A 16,880-nucleotide genomic window follows, 5' to 3' on the forward strand; every position below is an offset into this window, starting at 1 on the left:
GTAAGGCAGGCCGAGCGACACTTGGGTCGCGCCCCCTCCTCCCCTGAAAGTTTCGTGGGTTGGCCCAGGGGCCATGGCCCTGTGCTAGTTTGTCCCCTCCCTCGGCCGGCTGGCGCAAGGTGGTCTTCTCCCCCACCCCCCTCCAGGACTGGTACCATCAGTCCTACGACTGCGTGTGTGTCATGTTCGCGTCTGTGCCGGACTTCAAAGTCTTCTACACGGAGTGCGATGTCAACAAGGAGGGGCTGGAGTGTCTGCGGCTGCTGAACGAGATCATCGCCGACTTCGACGAGGTACCGCCTGGCCGCAGACAGCAGGGTGCGGGCCCCCCGGGGGCGGGGGTGCCATGCAAATCACGAGGGACACATGCACCCTTTGCCGTGTTGTCCTCAGCACTTAGTTATCTTCTCTGCGAGCGGCAGGTGCAGGCTAAGCTCAGACTTAGGTCCTTGGTGAAGGCAGCGGTCCCCTTATTTGTGGTTGGTTAGCTGCGGTCTGCCGCGTGGGCTCTGACAGATGACCGCCTCCTGATACATGGTCAGAAGGTCAGTAGTGGCCGAACGCCACGTCCCAGCATCCCCGTCATGCGCCTCGCTTCTTGTCATCACAAGAAGGAGGAACGAATGCAGTACAGGAAGATTTTTGAGAGCGGGACCGTTCATGTAATTTTTATTAAGGCAGGCGGTTGTGTTACTCCTCTTCCACTGTGCCGGATTTCTACAGTAAGCCTCGTCTCAGGCAAGTTCGTGGACGGAAGAGCACATGCTGTGCGGGCATTCACTGGGGTCTGGGAGCCGATAAGGGGGGCTGCTGTAGTTTGATTCCCAGCAAAGCCCACGCTGCCAACGTTCCAGAGAAGTCGTCGGTTTGGACCTTTTTTTTTTTAAAGGATTTGTTTTAGAGAAAGAGAGCTCGCACGTGCACACACAAGTAGGGGGAGGGGCAGAGGAAGAGAATTTTAAGAAGACTGTATGCTCGGCACGGAGCCCAACATGGGGCTCGTTCCTAGGACCCCAAGATCATGACCTGAGCTGAAACCAAGAGTCACATGCTTAACTGAGCCCCCCAGGCGCCCCTGGGCTTCATTCTTAGCTGCAGACATTTGACATTCCTGGGTGGGTCCTGTTGGGCTGTGCTTGCCCCTTAAGAACAAGAGCCCAGACGCAAATGGGAGGGCCAGGAGCAGGGGAGGACCCGAGGCCTTGTCCCTGCGTGGACTTGGCTGTCCGCTCACAAGGGGAGGCCGAACGCGAGAAATGTCAGCATCAGGAGCAGCAGCGGCAGGGACCCCCCTTCTCAGACCTTGGGGCGTCCCTCTGTCCCGCAGCTGCTCCTGAAGCCCAAGTTCAGCAGCGTGGAGAAGATCAAGACCATCGGCAGCACATACATGGCAGCCGCAGGGCTCAGCAGCCCCTCAGGGGCGGAGAACCAGGTACGGAGCGGAGCTGGTGGCCTCACGTCCCAGCCTCACAGTAGGGGCATTCGACAGGTCCCAGCCCTGTCACCTGACTTAGAGGGGACACCCCCTCCTGCCCTGTCCTGTGGGGGGGGGGGCGGAGGGCCTCACAGCTCAGCCTGGAGGAGGCGCCTCATGCCACACGACACCCGGTGGAGGCGGGAAGTCGGGGCAGGGGATCCCCTAGGTCCCGTGCGCAGCGCTCTGTCCCCGCAGGACCTGGAGCGACAGCACGCGCACATTGGCATCATGGTGGAGTTCAGCATCGCCCTGATGAGCAAGCTGGACGGCATCAACCGGCACTCGTTCAACTCCTTCCGCCTCCGAGTTGGTGAGGGCCCAGAGCGTGGGCAGGCCGGGCTCGGGGAGGGGGGCGGGCCGTGCGTCCTGGCAAGCCCGCGCTCGGGCCTGATGGGGCGCTTCACTGTCTGGTAGGAAAGGTTTGAGAAATCCCTCTTGGTCTTACAACACTGGCGACGGGGCAGTTACTCTTTCTTTGCATTCTGTTTATAAAGTTACCTTTGAAAGTTCTGAGTAGATAGGAACAGAACCCTACAGAAAATGGAGAACCCAAAAATCACCTTCTGTAAACCTTAAAACATACTGAGAACAAAGCAGAGTTATTGACCTAACTACTCCGTGTTAACTAACAGGGCTGGTACTCAAAGCCCATTTACTCTTTGTTGGGAGATGAGCAGACGCTAGAAAAGTGCTAACCTCAGCCCGACTTCTGGAGCAAGGAGCCGGAAGAGGGCTGCCCGGGGAGTGCCCCTCCCATACCCTGAATGAGAGCTCCTGTCACGGGCTTGGGAAGCCCCCTCCAACCCCCATTTCAGCTGTTGGTGCTTTCTGTGGTTGCTGCTGGCCTCTGTGGGCTCCCACTAAGGGCAGAGCCTGAGGCTTGGCCTCTGCGACCCACCAACTGCAAATGTCACCTTCAGGCATAAACCACGGGCCCGTGATTGCTGGAGTGATTGGAGCACGAAAGCCTCAGTATGACATCTGGGGAAACACGGTTAACGTCGCCAGCAGGATGGAGAGCACTGGAGAACTTGGCAAGATCCAGGTACAACCCAGCTGGGTAACCTGTGACCACAGGGGGAGGAACTTCCCAGAGGCACGGGGACCCGGGCATCGGTCAGCTATGTGACTCCAGCCCTGACGTGCTTGAGGGACACCAGACGTGTGCGCTTCTTGGGGCTGATTTCTGCCTGTCCCCCCACAGCAGGTGGTGTTCCTGCTTCCCAAGACTGTTGTCCTTTTCAGGTTACTGAGGAGACATGCACCATCCTCCAGGGCCTAGGTTATTCTTGCGAGTGCCGGGGACTGATCAACGTCAAAGGCAAAGGCGAGCTGAGGACTTACTTTGTCTGTACAGACACTGCCAAGTTCCAGGGGCTGGGGCTGAACTGAGGGCTTCTGGTAGGTGCAGAACATGCTGGAAGCGGATTTCCTTCCCTGAGACAAGCCAAGGGGAGCACTCGGCCCCACACCAGTCACAAAGGCATTCCAAGGGTCTGGAAGTCACTACCCCAGCAGATGGCTGTGTGTGGCTTCCTCGGACTTGTGCTAGAGGATTTCTGGAAATGTGCATCAGACCCCGGCCTGGGGTGACCACGGAGCCTTGCCACGCACAGGCAGCCGGAACCTCCGCGCCGTCCGAGTCTTTGCCATAGCCTCTAGACAGCGTGGAGAGGCTCGCTCGTGAGGTTCAGATGCTCGGTCCCCTAGGTGCTGTGGCGATGTCGGCATGAACCGCCCATACCCTGCCTGGCCTGCGAGCTGCACAGTGGGACCTGTCTTTTCTAGGTACGGCACTGGGACGAGTCCTCCAGGATGGGCTGGGTGCTCCTTTCTCCCCAGCGGATCGGCCACGGGATTCTACATTTCTCACACAGGCGTTCCAGGGACTACAGCTGGAAGGCTGTTTTCCAGCTGTGGTTTCTAGGGAGAAAGAACCACCGTGGACAGTTGTTCCCTCTCGTCATCACTAGCATGTGTCTGTTTTAAATGGGTTTACTACTAGTGGAGGTTTTACCCTTTTTACTGATTTCTTAGACGCTAGACAAAATCTCTCCCTCCAGCGTACGGTCTTTTTAACCACGGACACGGAAGGAGAACCTACCGTCCAGTGTCTGTTTCTGGATCGGCCCAGCCGGGGGTGGTGAGGCCCGGAGGAATGTGGCAAGAAGGCAAGCGGCGGCGGAGCCCAGGAAATAAGGCACCACTTCCTAGCCCTTCGCGACCGCTCCCGCGTGTGCGGGGCGCTGCCCTGCGGTCTTCCGCTAAATCTCAGCTTCTGCAGTGGAAAGGAGCGCAGTCTGTGCAGACGGGACACAACCTGTAGCGCTTCCTTCCTTTTCTTTATTCCTCACACCTAACTTGAAGAGCTGCCAAATGAAAAGCATCCACTCCACAGAAGCGTGCAAAGAGGGTCCCAGACGTGGGCAATGCTGAGCCGTGGGAATCAAGGCAAGTGCGAAAAGCCAGGTCTGCAAGGTGCGTCTCCCAGCGCTTCAATTCTCAGAGTCAGAAGTCCGCCTGAACTGTGTTTCCAGGGGAGAAGGAACCCGTTCCTTTTTCTGGCTCAGCTTCGCTGCCTCCTCACCGGAGCGCGCCCGGGGTTTCTCACACAGCTGCATTTCACTACAGAGCAGGGATTCCCAGCTCAGGGGCCTCCGGGACCCCCCTGCCATTACAGGCAATCTTGCATATGGGAGACTTCAAAAGCGGACACGGGGCTGCAGCCAAGGGCAGGGAGGACTGGAGCTGAACCCGCTGTCTGCTCGGCTGGGTCTGCGGGCTTATCTGCCTGAGAAGGGGCTTATCTAGTTTGCGCGGAGGAGCGGATACGCGAGCGTGGCTCCGAGCTTGTGCGCCACTGGGAGAGAGAGTAATGAATTACAAGAACTTGCTGTACAAAGTTTTACGGCACAACTGCTGTTAAGGGGAATAACCTCACTTAAAAACGGCTTTTATGCACCAACTTTTCATATAAAGGGCTGGTTTCCAGTGAGTACTACACTGCAACCCGTACACTTAAATCGGCAGCGACCAGGGCTGCTGAGCAGGGCTCTCCTGGGAGGTCGGGAAGGTTCTGTCGCGGATACCATGACAGACACACCTAGGTGTGCTGGGCCTCCCTGAGGTGCACCTGCTTCTACTCTTGCAAAATTCAAATTACTTTTTTCCTCCAGCAACAGAAATCCTGATTTGGAGTTTAAAAAGTAGGTATCAGTCCTATCTTTTTACTTCCAATTCACGCACAGTGCTCCGATAAGCACAATTTTGGAAGTTCTGAGTTTCTGATGTGCTGACCAATGTGTGGAAAGGACCCTGAAAGGCACCTGCGGTCACTTTTGCTCAGTGTGTCTTCCAGGGGCCGGGCCCCTTCCTTGCAGGCGTTGTTCTGTTTTATGACAGGACAAGTATCTTTATGACAGGACAAGTATCTTTTCTAACACTGACTTTCCTAGGGGTCACGGGCCGGCATGAAGGTGCCTCCCCGACTCTAGTGAAAGTCACACCTGAAGTTTTCTGGTTTACTCATTAAGAAAATTTCCTAACAGAAAAAAAGATCATTAACCACTGTATACATGGTGTATATAATAGGTCATGTCCACAAACAGGTTTTGACAAGGTACATACCAATAACTAGGAATTATTCTGTATACTGAATATTTATAGATCTGTAACATTTGTTTCAAAATGTTATAAAGCACCAGTGTTTCTACTTTGTTTAGCCTTTCATACATTAAATCAGCAATTTGGAAAATCTGAATGTCCTAAAGTGTTTTGAATTTCAATGTTTTCTTGGTCTATTTAAGAAAATTATAATAGAAAGATTAAACTCTAAAAAGACTTGATAAAAATACATAACTGAACAATTTTGAAGTTCTTTTGGCATACGATTTTCAGTAGGTTTTTAAAAGACTGGGTTGTCTTAGACAATCAATTTTCCTTCACCCCACTTATTCTTGCTAAATGTTCGTTTTTCAAAGTCAGGAAAATAAAAATAAAACGGCTTCTAGCCAGGGATCTTACAGGGGCTCCGTACAGCCCAAGCAGGGCTCCCTGAAGCAGGCTGCCATGTGATGCCTGGTTATGGAAGAGGACCGCATGTCTCCTGGTCTCCTACCCCGTTATCTGCTCAAGCAGCTGACCTTTGTATTTCAGATAAAAGGAGAGGACTCTTAGTTCAGGGGACACGCTGCGGTGGTGACCTGGGAGAAACAGTAAACAGAAACGTAAACTTTCCTTTAAGCTCCATGATTCCCTTTCTTATTTAGCTTCTCCTTTTATGGTAGTTCTAAGTGATGCTCTCAAAAATGGAAAAAATAAACCAAACAGGACTACCAGACAGGTTAGTGCTATGAAACTCCTCGTGTGAGGCACCTCATCTTTCTACAGGAGGACATCATTCCCATCAGGTATGCAGGGGACATAACACTAAAAAAATAATTTTAGACTCTATTAGTATTTGTTTTCACAGTGTAATGATGGAAAATCTCACTGGATGGGCATTTTAAAGAAGCATCTAAGCTCCGGTCCCGCCTGTGAGCCCTAAGAAAACGGCACTGTGATTACTCTGACCCAGCTGTGCCCGGGCCCCCTCCGCATGGCAACAGGTCAGAGTCTGTCCTGCTCCTTTCTCGTGAGGCCCTTCTTTGAATAAATCATCTAGGTGAAATCTGATAAGTCAGGAACTATTTGGTTATCTCTTTAATGAGGAGTTTGGCAAATGCGGAAAAATGAGGGAATTCAATTATTTAGGGGACTTGCTGCTTTTAACGAAGGGTCCTGAAAAGGCTGTTTATTTCCCAAGTGTTTGTTTATCACTTCATCCTCAGACCCAACCCTGGGGGAAGGTCAAGGGGCGACTAAGCTGACAGTACAACACAGCTCATAGTCCCAGGCTCAGCTTTATTACCTAATACAAGTCCAATCTCTGGAACATTAAAATTAATTGTTCCAAAGTTTAATTAAAAACACAATTTACAAATATTTAATATCTTCTGAAAAGCATTTCCAAGTTAAGAATGAAAAAAATATGTACATAATATATAACGAAATACCAGTGAGCTTCAAATCCCATCAGGTCCATGCTCGGCAACATCAGTCTTTTTGGGTTCTTCAAAATCTGAAAGGAAAAGTTACAGCTCATTCAGCACTTTTTCCCTTTTAATTAAAAGGTAAAGGTATCATCTAGAAGAATAAGTGCTGACAGCCCTTCTTTACCACGTTCAAGGTTAATGACTAGATGTACTACTAGGGTATCATTGTGGGGTTTTTGCAAATGTGTCAAATCTTTATTTCCTTTACGTCTTGTCTAAAGAATTAATAAAAAGTTTATCAACACAGAGACAAAAATCTTTCCAACGTTACTTGAGGGGAGAGGACTGATGTTCCTTTTACTCATAAAAGCCCTCCATCCTCCCAGACACACAGGGCACATACCTTCTGTTAAATCTACAAAGTTGTTTTCCACAGTGGGGGAGGGGACGGAAATCCCCATTGCTTTCCGCACTCCATACGTGCTGACAATGTCGCCTGGAGTGACTTGCTGTGCAAGTTCTTTCAGATTACTGGTCACCTGTTCAGCTAGGGAAAAGAACAGAAAAACAGTTCTAGGTGTTAAAACGCGGTTCCTTTACATACTAATAAACAAAAAACAAAAGCGCACTATGAAGTTGACACTGGAACAGCAGGGGCTGGAGCTGTGCCGGTCCACAGATACACAGATTTTTTTTTTGACAAGCACAGGACTGTAAACCTATTCTCTTCATTATTAACATTTTCTTTTCTTTAGCTTTACTGTAAGAAACAGTATATAATACAGGCGGCGTACAAGGTATGTGTTAGTTGACGGTAGGTAAGGCTTCCAGTCAACAGATGACTGTTACAGTAAACTTTGCGGGGGGGGGGGGGGGAGTCAAAAATTACATGTAGATTTTCAACTGCACGGGGTGGGGGAGGAGGGAGGTCATTCGGCACCCCTAACCCCCAGGTTGTTCAAGGGTCAACTGCATAAATGCAAAAAAGAAACCATCCGTGGTTCACTTCAGCACCACTTGACACCGTATCACTTCTCAGACGGTTTTCCCTTTAAGTACCCGCGATTCTCCTCTCACCGGAGGCGTCACATACCCAGATGCATTTCCCTGTAGGAGGGACCCAAGAGACAAATCATGTTGGGAGGGGGTCTGGTGCTCAGACGCTCGTTCTGGGCTTCCTGGAGCTCTCGGAGCAATCTGGTGGTCTCATCAAGTTTCCTCTGGAACATTTCGGCTTCTGTGTGGTATGAAGAATAACACACTAAAGAAAACATGGACACACTTGTGTTTGATCTTGTGCGGTAAAGTGAGTCCTATGCTCTGGGGTTTTGCTATCTATTGACTAGTCCTCTCTCCTCAAAGGAGTAATCCCCTTCGAATGACATCAACACCAGAGACATGCTTTACTCCTCACTGAAGCATGGCCAGCCAAGATCTTCCTGTGGTGAATGGCTGTATCAATGTGGACTACTGTGATATTAAATTGTGACCGCCTGCGGTCATGAAGTGACACTCACCTTCAGAGTCAAAAACTTCAACAGGAGCACCAAAATTTGTAACTGCTTTCAGTGCTGTGAGCCGGTCCTGATGACTGGAGTCTAAACGCCCTGCTGGCTCTATTTCTGTAATCTGCTTTTAAAAAGAGGAAAAAAAAAAAAAAAAGAAAACAGGAATTATTTGAGCTTGCTAAGCCCTGACAGTGCTAGAATGAGAAATCAGTAAGATGGCTTGTGTTTACAGGCCAAGTTAGTCCACCTATTTACTCTGGAGTTAGAATTCTGAGACCTACAAAACCATCTTCCCAGAACACTCGTAAGTGCCAGTCCCCAGTCCGGGCCACACACTATCCACAAATGCGTACTTCCCGCTCCTGAAGTGATGTGTCTTACACAACGCCCGTCATTTGTTCCATCTGGCAGGCACTCTAAGATGAAAGGAACAAGAGCCTTGGTGCTGCCTATGCCACGGAGAGCTTCTGGGCGACTGTGATGATGCCTCATGTTCCTGAGGCTCGCAGGCCATGTTTTGGCCCCCAGGGTGTATGACTGCACTCCCACAGTGGAGCCTGAGCACGAGCTACTTCCTGGGTCACCTCCTGGCCCCAAAGCCAGGCTGTCAGTATTACACAGGGGAGAGAAAATCCTAAAATGGGTGGAGTTTTATTTTTTGGAATGACAAGACTCAGAGTTTCCATAACCTCAACACTGCTTTTGAGGAAGCGATTAGCCCAGATAACAAGTCACCGGATTAACGGTCCCTTCCATTGAGACTCTGGCGTTGCCGTCCAGATGTTTATGTGAACCCCCGATTTCTCCACCTACTTATGGCTAAGAGTGTGTGGGGGAGAAACTCGGTGTATACTCATGGCTTGCCGTCTGCGCTGGGCCCTCACCGCCCCACTCGATGGGCTGGTCCCTTTTTACCCAGCCTCCATTCCCATTCTCAAGACTTCTTGCGTTCCTGCCCCCTCGACTAAACACATGGCCTTGCTCGAGCCTCACTCCTGCAGACATGCTTCTGTAGATACCACTCCCACCTGCGTCTGTCCTTTCGTGAGCTCATCAAGTTCTCCTTCCCCTCAGTTACTGGGCTCACATCCGTCCGCTCGCACGTCCGTGCCTCCCCCACTCATTTAACCCTCTGCCGCCTACCTCTGTCCCCACCCATTCTACTGACCCCACTCTGATGAAGGCTACAAATGACAGCCTCCACTCTCCTCTCGCTGGGCCCTGTGCGGCAACGGACCCTGCTGGACTCCTTCCCCCGTGTCCTTCTTTCCGTGGTTTTCCTACCTCACCTACTGGTCTTCTCCAAGGTTCTGTCCTTCAGCCTTTACCCAGTGTTCTCTCTGGACAATCTCGTTCACTTTAATAACTGGAGTGAAACCTCCTCTTTATGCCAACAACTTCCAGACCCACACACCTGCAACCCAGATCCGGGAGTTCCCCTCCCACTCCAAACAACATCCTGACTCACCCCTGCAGGGGACACCGAGTGCAGCTTCTCTCCCTGCCAGAGGGGAGCGCCTTTCCCTGCACTTTGATGGGAGCTCACGATGTCATGATGTACCTCACACACCAGGTCCTATGGACTTGACTCCTACTGTACCTGTCTTTACTGTGTATCTTTAGTCCCTTCCTCTGCATTGCCACGCTCGTCAGTGTTTTGCTCAAACAAGCCCCAGAACTCTTCACGGGTCCCCTCCTCCAGCCCCTCTCCCCTCCACATCTCCTCAGCGCTGTCTTCTAGGGTAAAACCTCAGCATCTCGGCACTGCCAGGGCCTCACCTGTGCAGGCCTCCCCACCTCCCCTCCTCTGCCCAGGCACCCCGCGATCACACGCCGACTGCGCTCTCTGCACACGGGCCCCGTCCGCTTCTGTCACTACCCGTGCAGTTTCGGCCCGCTTCCCACTGCCTGCTGGGAGAATGTCTCTTCATCTTTCTAGGCCCGGCATGCTCTCTGTGAGGATCTCCTCGGCTACGCGGAGCAGCTGGTGCCTGCAACTACGTTCCTACAATGTGCACAGTCACGCTGTGTGGTCCCCGGGGCCGGCCCCCCGGCTTGCACGCTCGTGGGCCGCACTAGCTGCTGCTATGCTCCCCACGGGTGAAAGAGCGCTTTTATTTACGGAGATACTCAGTAAATAATGTTCTTTTAAAACAAAGCTTCATCATTTAGGCCTTTTAGCTTATCCTCCATTTAAATATTTTTTATGAAGAGTAAAATATAATCACCTCCATTTCTTTTGCTGTGTCAAGGGTCCTGGTCTGGCCTTCATCTTCAGGTGACAGCTGGAAGTATAAAGACAAACAACTTTTTATTAAAAGATACATTAAAAAGGTAAATATCAAGGAAAATAAAATAGTAAGAGTTTCAAGGCAAGGAGTAAGAATATGGATATTGGAATTTAATTTTTTTAAAAAAGATTTTATTTATTTGACAGAGAGACAGCCAGAGAGGGAACACAAGCAGGGGGAGTGGGAGAGGAAGAAGCAGGCTCCCAGCGGAAGAGCCTGATGCAGGGCTCGAGCCCAGAACGCTGGGATCACGCCCTGAGCCCAAGGCAGCCGCTTAACGACTGAGCCACCCAGGCGCCCCTGGAATTTAATTTTTAAACCAAAAACAAGTTAGATATAATAAACGGCACTTTGAGAGTATTTGTGAGTGAAGAGCACCTATTACTGGTAACTTCAAGATTGATCTCTCTGTGCCTGAGCAAAAAGCTATACACATCTATGAAGATATCTGGTAGACCGCACAGAAGTACCTAATAAATGGAGTCGGTTTTCAACAACAGGTGAATCTATGACAAGGAGAAACTACGAGGCACTCTGGGGACTATTTTGCATTAAAAGAGCAATATTCTTGGATAGCAGAGGATTACCGTAAAATATTCAAATGCTACGGAGAATGTGAGAGCTTCCCATAATCCTAGCTGTCAGAGACCACACACACCTAAGCAACAGACAAACGTATCGTGTGCGAAAATAAAAAACGATGTGATCTTTTTTTTTGAAAGGCTGTATTATGATTCTTTAACCAATTCCCAATTTTTAGAAAAATTATAAACAACGTATCCTTATATGTAACTTTTTAAAATTTTCTAAGATATAGTCTGAGAAGAACTGCTGGATCAATGGACAGAGAAACTTTCGATTTGAAATCTATTGCCCTACCAACCAAATGAAAGCTATTCGATTCTAGCTCCAGACTATCGCTTAATTCAGACTGATGAGAGGGTTAGAGGAAAAATATTTCTGAATGGATGTGAAGCAGGTTTTTTAGGTCACGTGAGGAAAGCCATTCCTGTGCGAAGACTGTACAGTAATCCTCACTGAATGTGAGGCGGTGATCGGCGCCGATGAGAGTCACCAGGGACCAGCAGCCACGTGGGGGCAGAGGGCAAGGCAGCAGCAGCCATAGACCTTGAAAAGAGCTAGGACCCCCAGAGACACAGGGTTCTTCTAACTATGGTGACAAGGACATCCTGGAGCTTGACTCTCCTCTATTCATCGGGAGGAACATTTTCTGGTTCTGATCTTGGAGCCAAGGGTGTGAATCATTCCAGATGATGAATTGTGTCCAACCGAACTGGAGACAGTTTGCAAGTGTTAACAGCACAGAGCAAAGAGGAAGCTTCTTACCTTCTTCCTTGTGGCTCCACCACTGTGTTGTTACTGAGTAATAAAGAGGAGGCCATTCTCTATCACTTCAGGCAACTTAGTTTCAATCCAGTGAGCGAGACTTCCCTTTTTTGTTAGGGTACACAGTACCAGCTGACTTCTGAGTTCTCAACCCCATTCTGATTCCTACATTCCCAAGATCGGGAGATAATGACAGTCTTCTGGCCCTCACAGACCCTGGTAGCTGACTTACCCGTTTCCGTTCATTGTCCTCCACCCACGGTCCCCACCCAGGCTGGCCTGACTTTTCAGGGGAATGCAGCTCAGCTGTCACCTTGGTGACTCCCATGGTTTCATAACACCGAGTGACTAATGCTGAGAGCCAATAATAAATTACCCGTTTCTTTAGCAGCCTTCTTACCGTCTCCAACTCTTGCAGGGTTCTAGAATGGCCTCCTTTTGTTAAAACATCCAGTAAACTGTCTGCCATCACATAAGGATAATCCTGGCATGTGGCCAAAAACTCATGGATGCTGAAAGAGAGTGTGTTGGGAAAGTCACTTCCACATAAATCACCTCCGTTGGCTGAATCTTCCTATCCCAGCCAACTGTTTCTGTCAGACACGCCTTAATTTACACCCACGGTGTAAGAATTTCTGTCTGGGTACAACAACCTATTCACAGATTTACCAGTGATAACCTTTATCATCTTGAGCGAACTAAACAATATCAAGAAGCCAGTGAAATGAAATGCTCCTGGGGAAACCTTCAAAGAGAAGTAAGACTCTCTCAATGACGGAGGCTCCAGGCCTCAGTCCTGGACTTACTCCTGCCCTCTGCTTCCTCCCTAAGTTGACTTTATTCACCTCAGGACTTACACGTGTCTCAAGGGAGTCTCGAGGTTACACCTCTGGTCTGGACCACACCCCTTGGATATACACGGGTCTACCAGTGTTTCAGAAGGATGTGGCATTTAGGGCACTGACGAACTGGTCACTCACCTGAAATCACTGGGAAGGTCAGAGTCTTCCCCATAGGCTGAATAGATTAGATCCGAATCATCCTTGCTGATATTTGCAAATGTGGAGTCATAATGCGGAGCGTAAGAACTGTAGGGTCCGTAATTCAAGTATAACACTGTCGACAGAAATCAAATACCACAGTACTACTCTTCCACTTGTGTGTCAATCTAATTTTTGCTTTATTAAAGATTATTCCCTTCTAATTTTACTACTTCACTGGCCGGTGTAACAAATTCAAGGTAGGTATTTCCCCTTCCCGGATCCTTGGGAAGTCACAACTCAAGTGACTTTTTCCCCACAAAGGGGAGAGAGAGGAAAGAAAGCAGAAAGCTCATTTTGAATACTAATAGCTGATTTTTCAGTTTCTTCCAAAGTTAATAGAACAGCTGATTCATGTTGCAAAAAGAGTTAAAGAAATGGTAATTATGCTTCTCTCCCCCCCCTTGCTGCTTGAGCTGAGGAGAGAAACACGAAGCCTTACCTGGAGTGACTTTGTTCCTTTTGTCTTCCTTGAACCCCTGCAAAGTATTCACTCCTGACTGAAGCCTTCCAGTTGTCATTCCCAGTCTCACAGGGCAGTAGCCTGGTTCTGAACAAAAGAGTGGGCACTGTGTGGGGGGTGCACGTGGTAAGGAGCCGAGGGGTGCTCCGCGGGGTGTCTGCACGCACACTGCTTTGTGCCATCTACGTGACTCTGTCCAGGATCCCGGGTGGCCCTTCCTACACCCATCTTTCACCTACAAAAATCGCAGCAAGGCAGGAATGTAGCTAGGACCTAAACCTGGTCCTTACCATTATACTCTACTGCTTCCTGTAATTCTTTATAATAACGTTGCATTTCGCTTAAAAAAAATTAAGGATTTAAAGGTTGAAATTTTACTTTGATGGAAGTAAACCAGTAGAAACGGTCAGCAAAAGACTAAGGAAAAATACCGGATAAAAGACAAGAACTCATAATGTATTCAGGAAAAACTGGTCTCTACGAGGCATGCTAGTCTACCCTGGAGGAGGCTGCGGCCACAGGTGACCACGGTGATAAACTGAAAGCACCAGTGAGAAAGGCTGCACACCTAAACTGAGTGTTCTCTCCCTCTCAGCAAGCAGTCTGGAATTTGGTAGGAAGATGAACCTGAGAGGTGAACAGGGGCAAGGCGTCCACCTCAGACCAGGACGCTGGCTCTTCGGGAGCTGCCGCCACGTGAGGAGCCAGGTCAGCCCGGGCCACACTGAGTCTGCCTCCAGGAGCGGGAAATGGCAGACAGCACAGCAAGGGCAGACAGACCGCTGGACACAAAGAAAGGGGCAGATCTTAAGGTGTCACCTAAATCGTCAGTTGCATCTCCTTACCACCAAATTTTCACCACAGCTATACTAGAAAGAGCAATGTTCTCAGTCTTGTGGCATTTCCTTTGATCCAAGACCATATCAACTTCTACCGTGAAAAGTTTGCATAAAAGCAAAAAGTGAGGTTTTCCCCCCCAGACAGCACCAGTGCCTCTTTTTCTACGTGAAGGAACTCCACCAGCATCTCAAGAGCGGGGCGCAATGCTAAGGATGTTAACAGGTGCCCTGGTGTGGTCCTCAAATGCGTCAGGCTCGTCCCGGCTGCTGCAAGGTCTCTTACCCCCATGCTCTCACCCTCAACTCACTTTTTTGGGACCAACCTAAACATCACCTTGCTAAAGAATAAGGAAGCCTTCTCAGACCCCCACACACTAGACGGGTCCCTTCTGTTGTGTCCTGTCACAGCTGCCCTCTTCACACGATGGATCTCGTTGTGTCTCCATTCCCTACCCCACAGACAAAAGGCGCAGGGACTCGTCTCTCCCGTTCTGTTCCCTACTACACGTCGCTCCACCGCCAGCTCCCAGGCCTTGCCTGCAGCAAAATGATAGCTATGGAGACTGTTCACTAAGTGTCACCGTTCACTTTCACACACCCAGTGATCTTGCTCATAATGGCAGCAGGAGAATGGGTATTTACGAAATAACATTCTCACGTTTGCTTATCCCGACACATGATTTTCACCCTTAGGACGAATGACAGAGTTCTTCTTACATCAAATTTCAAACTGTTCCCTATACTATCGCCATTAAAACAGCATCCGAGGAAATAAAAATATGAATGGGGTTCTACAGCCACGCTTCCCAACCTTTGCAAACTTTCTACCAGCCACAGTGAGAGACATGGCGTCATCAGGCATGTATTACCCCATGACTACTAAGGTACTACGGGGCATACATATGTGCTCTATTCACTGAAACTTAAAAAGCCAGCCAAATTCATTATGTTATAACATAAGAGGGTTTTGAGATACCTCCCAAAATAACTGAGTGTACATACCATAGTCTCTTAGAACCAGAGCTAGAAAGTACGTCATTTTTTGGCTTTAATGGTGGGTCTGATATTCCAGGGACTTTTTACTTTAAAGAACACTGGATCTCTATAGCACCTGCTTCAAGATGAGGAAAAGCCGTGCGAGCTATTAGCACAAAATACACGAGGTCTAGCCAAGTTCTTTGGGGATGACCATACAGTTGGATTGCTATCAGGCTTGCTGTCTTAAAATGTCACCCGGGCTACTGCTCTTTGCCAAACGGCAAGATCATGCACATTCTGATCTGTGAACTTACCTCCTACAATGGGATCCACAGGATGGAGAAGCCCCAACGTTGTTGTTCCATCTGGTTTTCTCCTTTCAAACTCACACTGCAATGACCCAAAGTATTCAAATGTCATAAACCATTCTATATATGCCACATTCATCTGCACGACATGTACACGTATCTATCTCACACTAGAAAGCCTTACTTAGATTTAATCAAACCAATATTATGAGTTACTATTGTTACACGTAGATACTGACTTTCCCACCTCTCACTCCATACACACAGGAGCTAATGGGCTGCAGGAATGAAGGTTCGGGAAACCTCAGGATGGTAAAAAGCTGTGCGGGGCCTTCAGGACCCTCCGTTCTGCCTACTCTTATTAAAAAAGGAGGCTACTGGAGACCAGCAGAGGGGAGCGGCCTGCCAAAAGTCATGTATTAATCCATTTGGCTTTAAAACTAATGTGCTAAACAATGATTTCAAGAGACCAGAGTATAAATGTTCATTTTCCAAGTTTAGAACACATTAACTTCACTAAAACCCAATAACAGAGGAAAAGATTCATCATGTACTTCACGAATACGTTATTAAAATTTCCTTCTCCGGGTGTTGTACTGAACCGCTGTACGGCAGGTACGGGTTCGAAGTGCACAAGCAATCTGAAAACTGCAAGCCGCAGACGACCAGACAGTAGGCAGTGCAAAGAAAAAGCCCAGTCACCTGGCTGTTAACAAGCCGCCTGGTCAGCTTTCCTCCGGATTCCTTAACGATGCGGTCGATCTGCTCCCGCTCTCTTTCTAAATTATTGCTCTTGCATTTATCTTCAAGCATATCTTTGTCTTTCCTGAAAACACACATTAATACTAAGTAAAAAAAAAAAAAAAAAAAAGATAAGATGAAAACATTAAAATGAGTTCCAAACAGCACAACTCAACTGGAGGCATTTGCACTGCGGTCGCCAATTAAAGCTTTGTTCCTCGGTGGCCCAGTAGGGCCCGTAACACACGCATAGCAAGGCAAACCCAGCACCCCGCTTAGTTCCCTCCTTCGTGTGTCCGGTGCTGTTTGTCTTGAGCGTTTTTCTCAATACAGTCAGACAAATGTCAAACATATTTTGAAGGGGGAGGGACACATCATTTTCTTTTTGAAGTCCAGCTTCTAAATTAATCAATTAATTAATTAATTTAAGATTTTATTTATTTGACAGAGACAACCAGCGAGAGGTGGAACGCAAGCAGGGGGAGTGGGAGAGGAAGAAGCAGGCTCCTATCAGAGAAGCCTGATGTGGGGCTCGACCCCAGAATGCCGGGATCACGCCCTGAGCCGAAGGCAGATGCTTAAAACTGTGCCACCCAGGCGCCCATAAAGTCTAGTTTCTAAATTTAAAATGAAATCCTTTTAAATTGTACAAATCTTAGAAATAGAATAGGTCACAACTTTACTTTCCTTGCCTTATACCAGCAGAAATCCCAGACTGCTCACTAGAACCCTGTTCCAGAGCTGCTGGGGAGGTGCGGGGCCTCCAGGCTGTGAGGCAGTCAGTCGTGTGTGGGGGGTGGGGTGGGGGGGGGCGGTGAACACTACATCCGGCCATGACCGGGGCTGCCTGGGGGG

The 16,880-nt window shown here is 49.0% G+C and overlaps 2 protein-coding genes across 10 annotated transcripts in view; one reads left to right on the forward strand and one right to left on the reverse strand.

Moving 5' to 3' along the window:
- Positions 1-5,231, forward strand: part of ADCY7 (adenylate cyclase 7) — a 55,031-nt gene extending 49,800 nt beyond the window's left edge. For all 8 annotated transcript variants that reach the window (XM_048223700.2, XM_057314120.1, XM_057314122.1 and 5 more), the window contains exons 22-26: positions 147-293; positions 1,328-1,432; positions 1,673-1,787; positions 2,398-2,522; positions 2,723-5,231. In XM_048223700.2, the coding sequence (XP_048079657.1) occupies positions 147-293; positions 1,328-1,432; positions 1,673-1,787; positions 2,398-2,522; positions 2,723-2,869 (639 nt within the window). In that variant the 3' untranslated portion in view covers positions 2,870-5,231. The remainder of the gene's footprint in view (positions 1-146; positions 294-1,327; positions 1,433-1,672; positions 1,788-2,397; positions 2,523-2,722) is intronic.
- A 1,128-nt stretch (positions 5,232-6,359) lies between these two features.
- Positions 6,360-16,880, reverse strand: part of BRD7 (bromodomain containing 7) — a 35,372-nt gene continuing 24,851 nt past the window's right edge. Inside the window, exons 8-17 of one of the 2 annotated variants that reach the window (XM_026494728.4) lie at positions 15,987-16,110; positions 15,291-15,366; positions 13,139-13,246; positions 12,637-12,772; positions 12,057-12,168; positions 10,247-10,303; positions 8,028-8,142; positions 7,604-7,747; positions 6,914-7,057; positions 6,360-6,596 (exon numbers count right to left, since the gene is read on the reverse strand). In XM_026494728.4, the coding sequence (XP_026350513.1) occupies positions 6,541-6,596; positions 6,914-7,057; positions 7,604-7,747; positions 8,028-8,142; positions 10,247-10,303; positions 12,057-12,168; positions 12,637-12,772; positions 13,139-13,246; positions 15,291-15,366; positions 15,987-16,110 (1,072 nt within the window). In that variant the 3' untranslated portion in view covers positions 6,360-6,540. The remainder of the gene's footprint in view (positions 6,597-6,913; positions 7,058-7,603; positions 7,748-8,027; positions 8,143-10,246; positions 10,304-12,056; positions 12,169-12,636; positions 12,773-13,138; positions 13,247-15,290; positions 15,367-15,986; positions 16,111-16,880) is intronic. The other variant, XM_026494729.4, reaches the window with a different exon arrangement.

Source organism: Ursus arctos, unplaced genomic scaffold (assembly GCF_023065955.2).
Source record: "Ursus arctos isolate Adak ecotype North America unplaced genomic scaffold, UrsArc2.0 scaffold_19, whole genome shotgun sequence".
Classification (NCBI taxonomy): Eukaryota; Metazoa; Chordata; class Mammalia; order Carnivora; family Ursidae; genus Ursus; species Ursus arctos.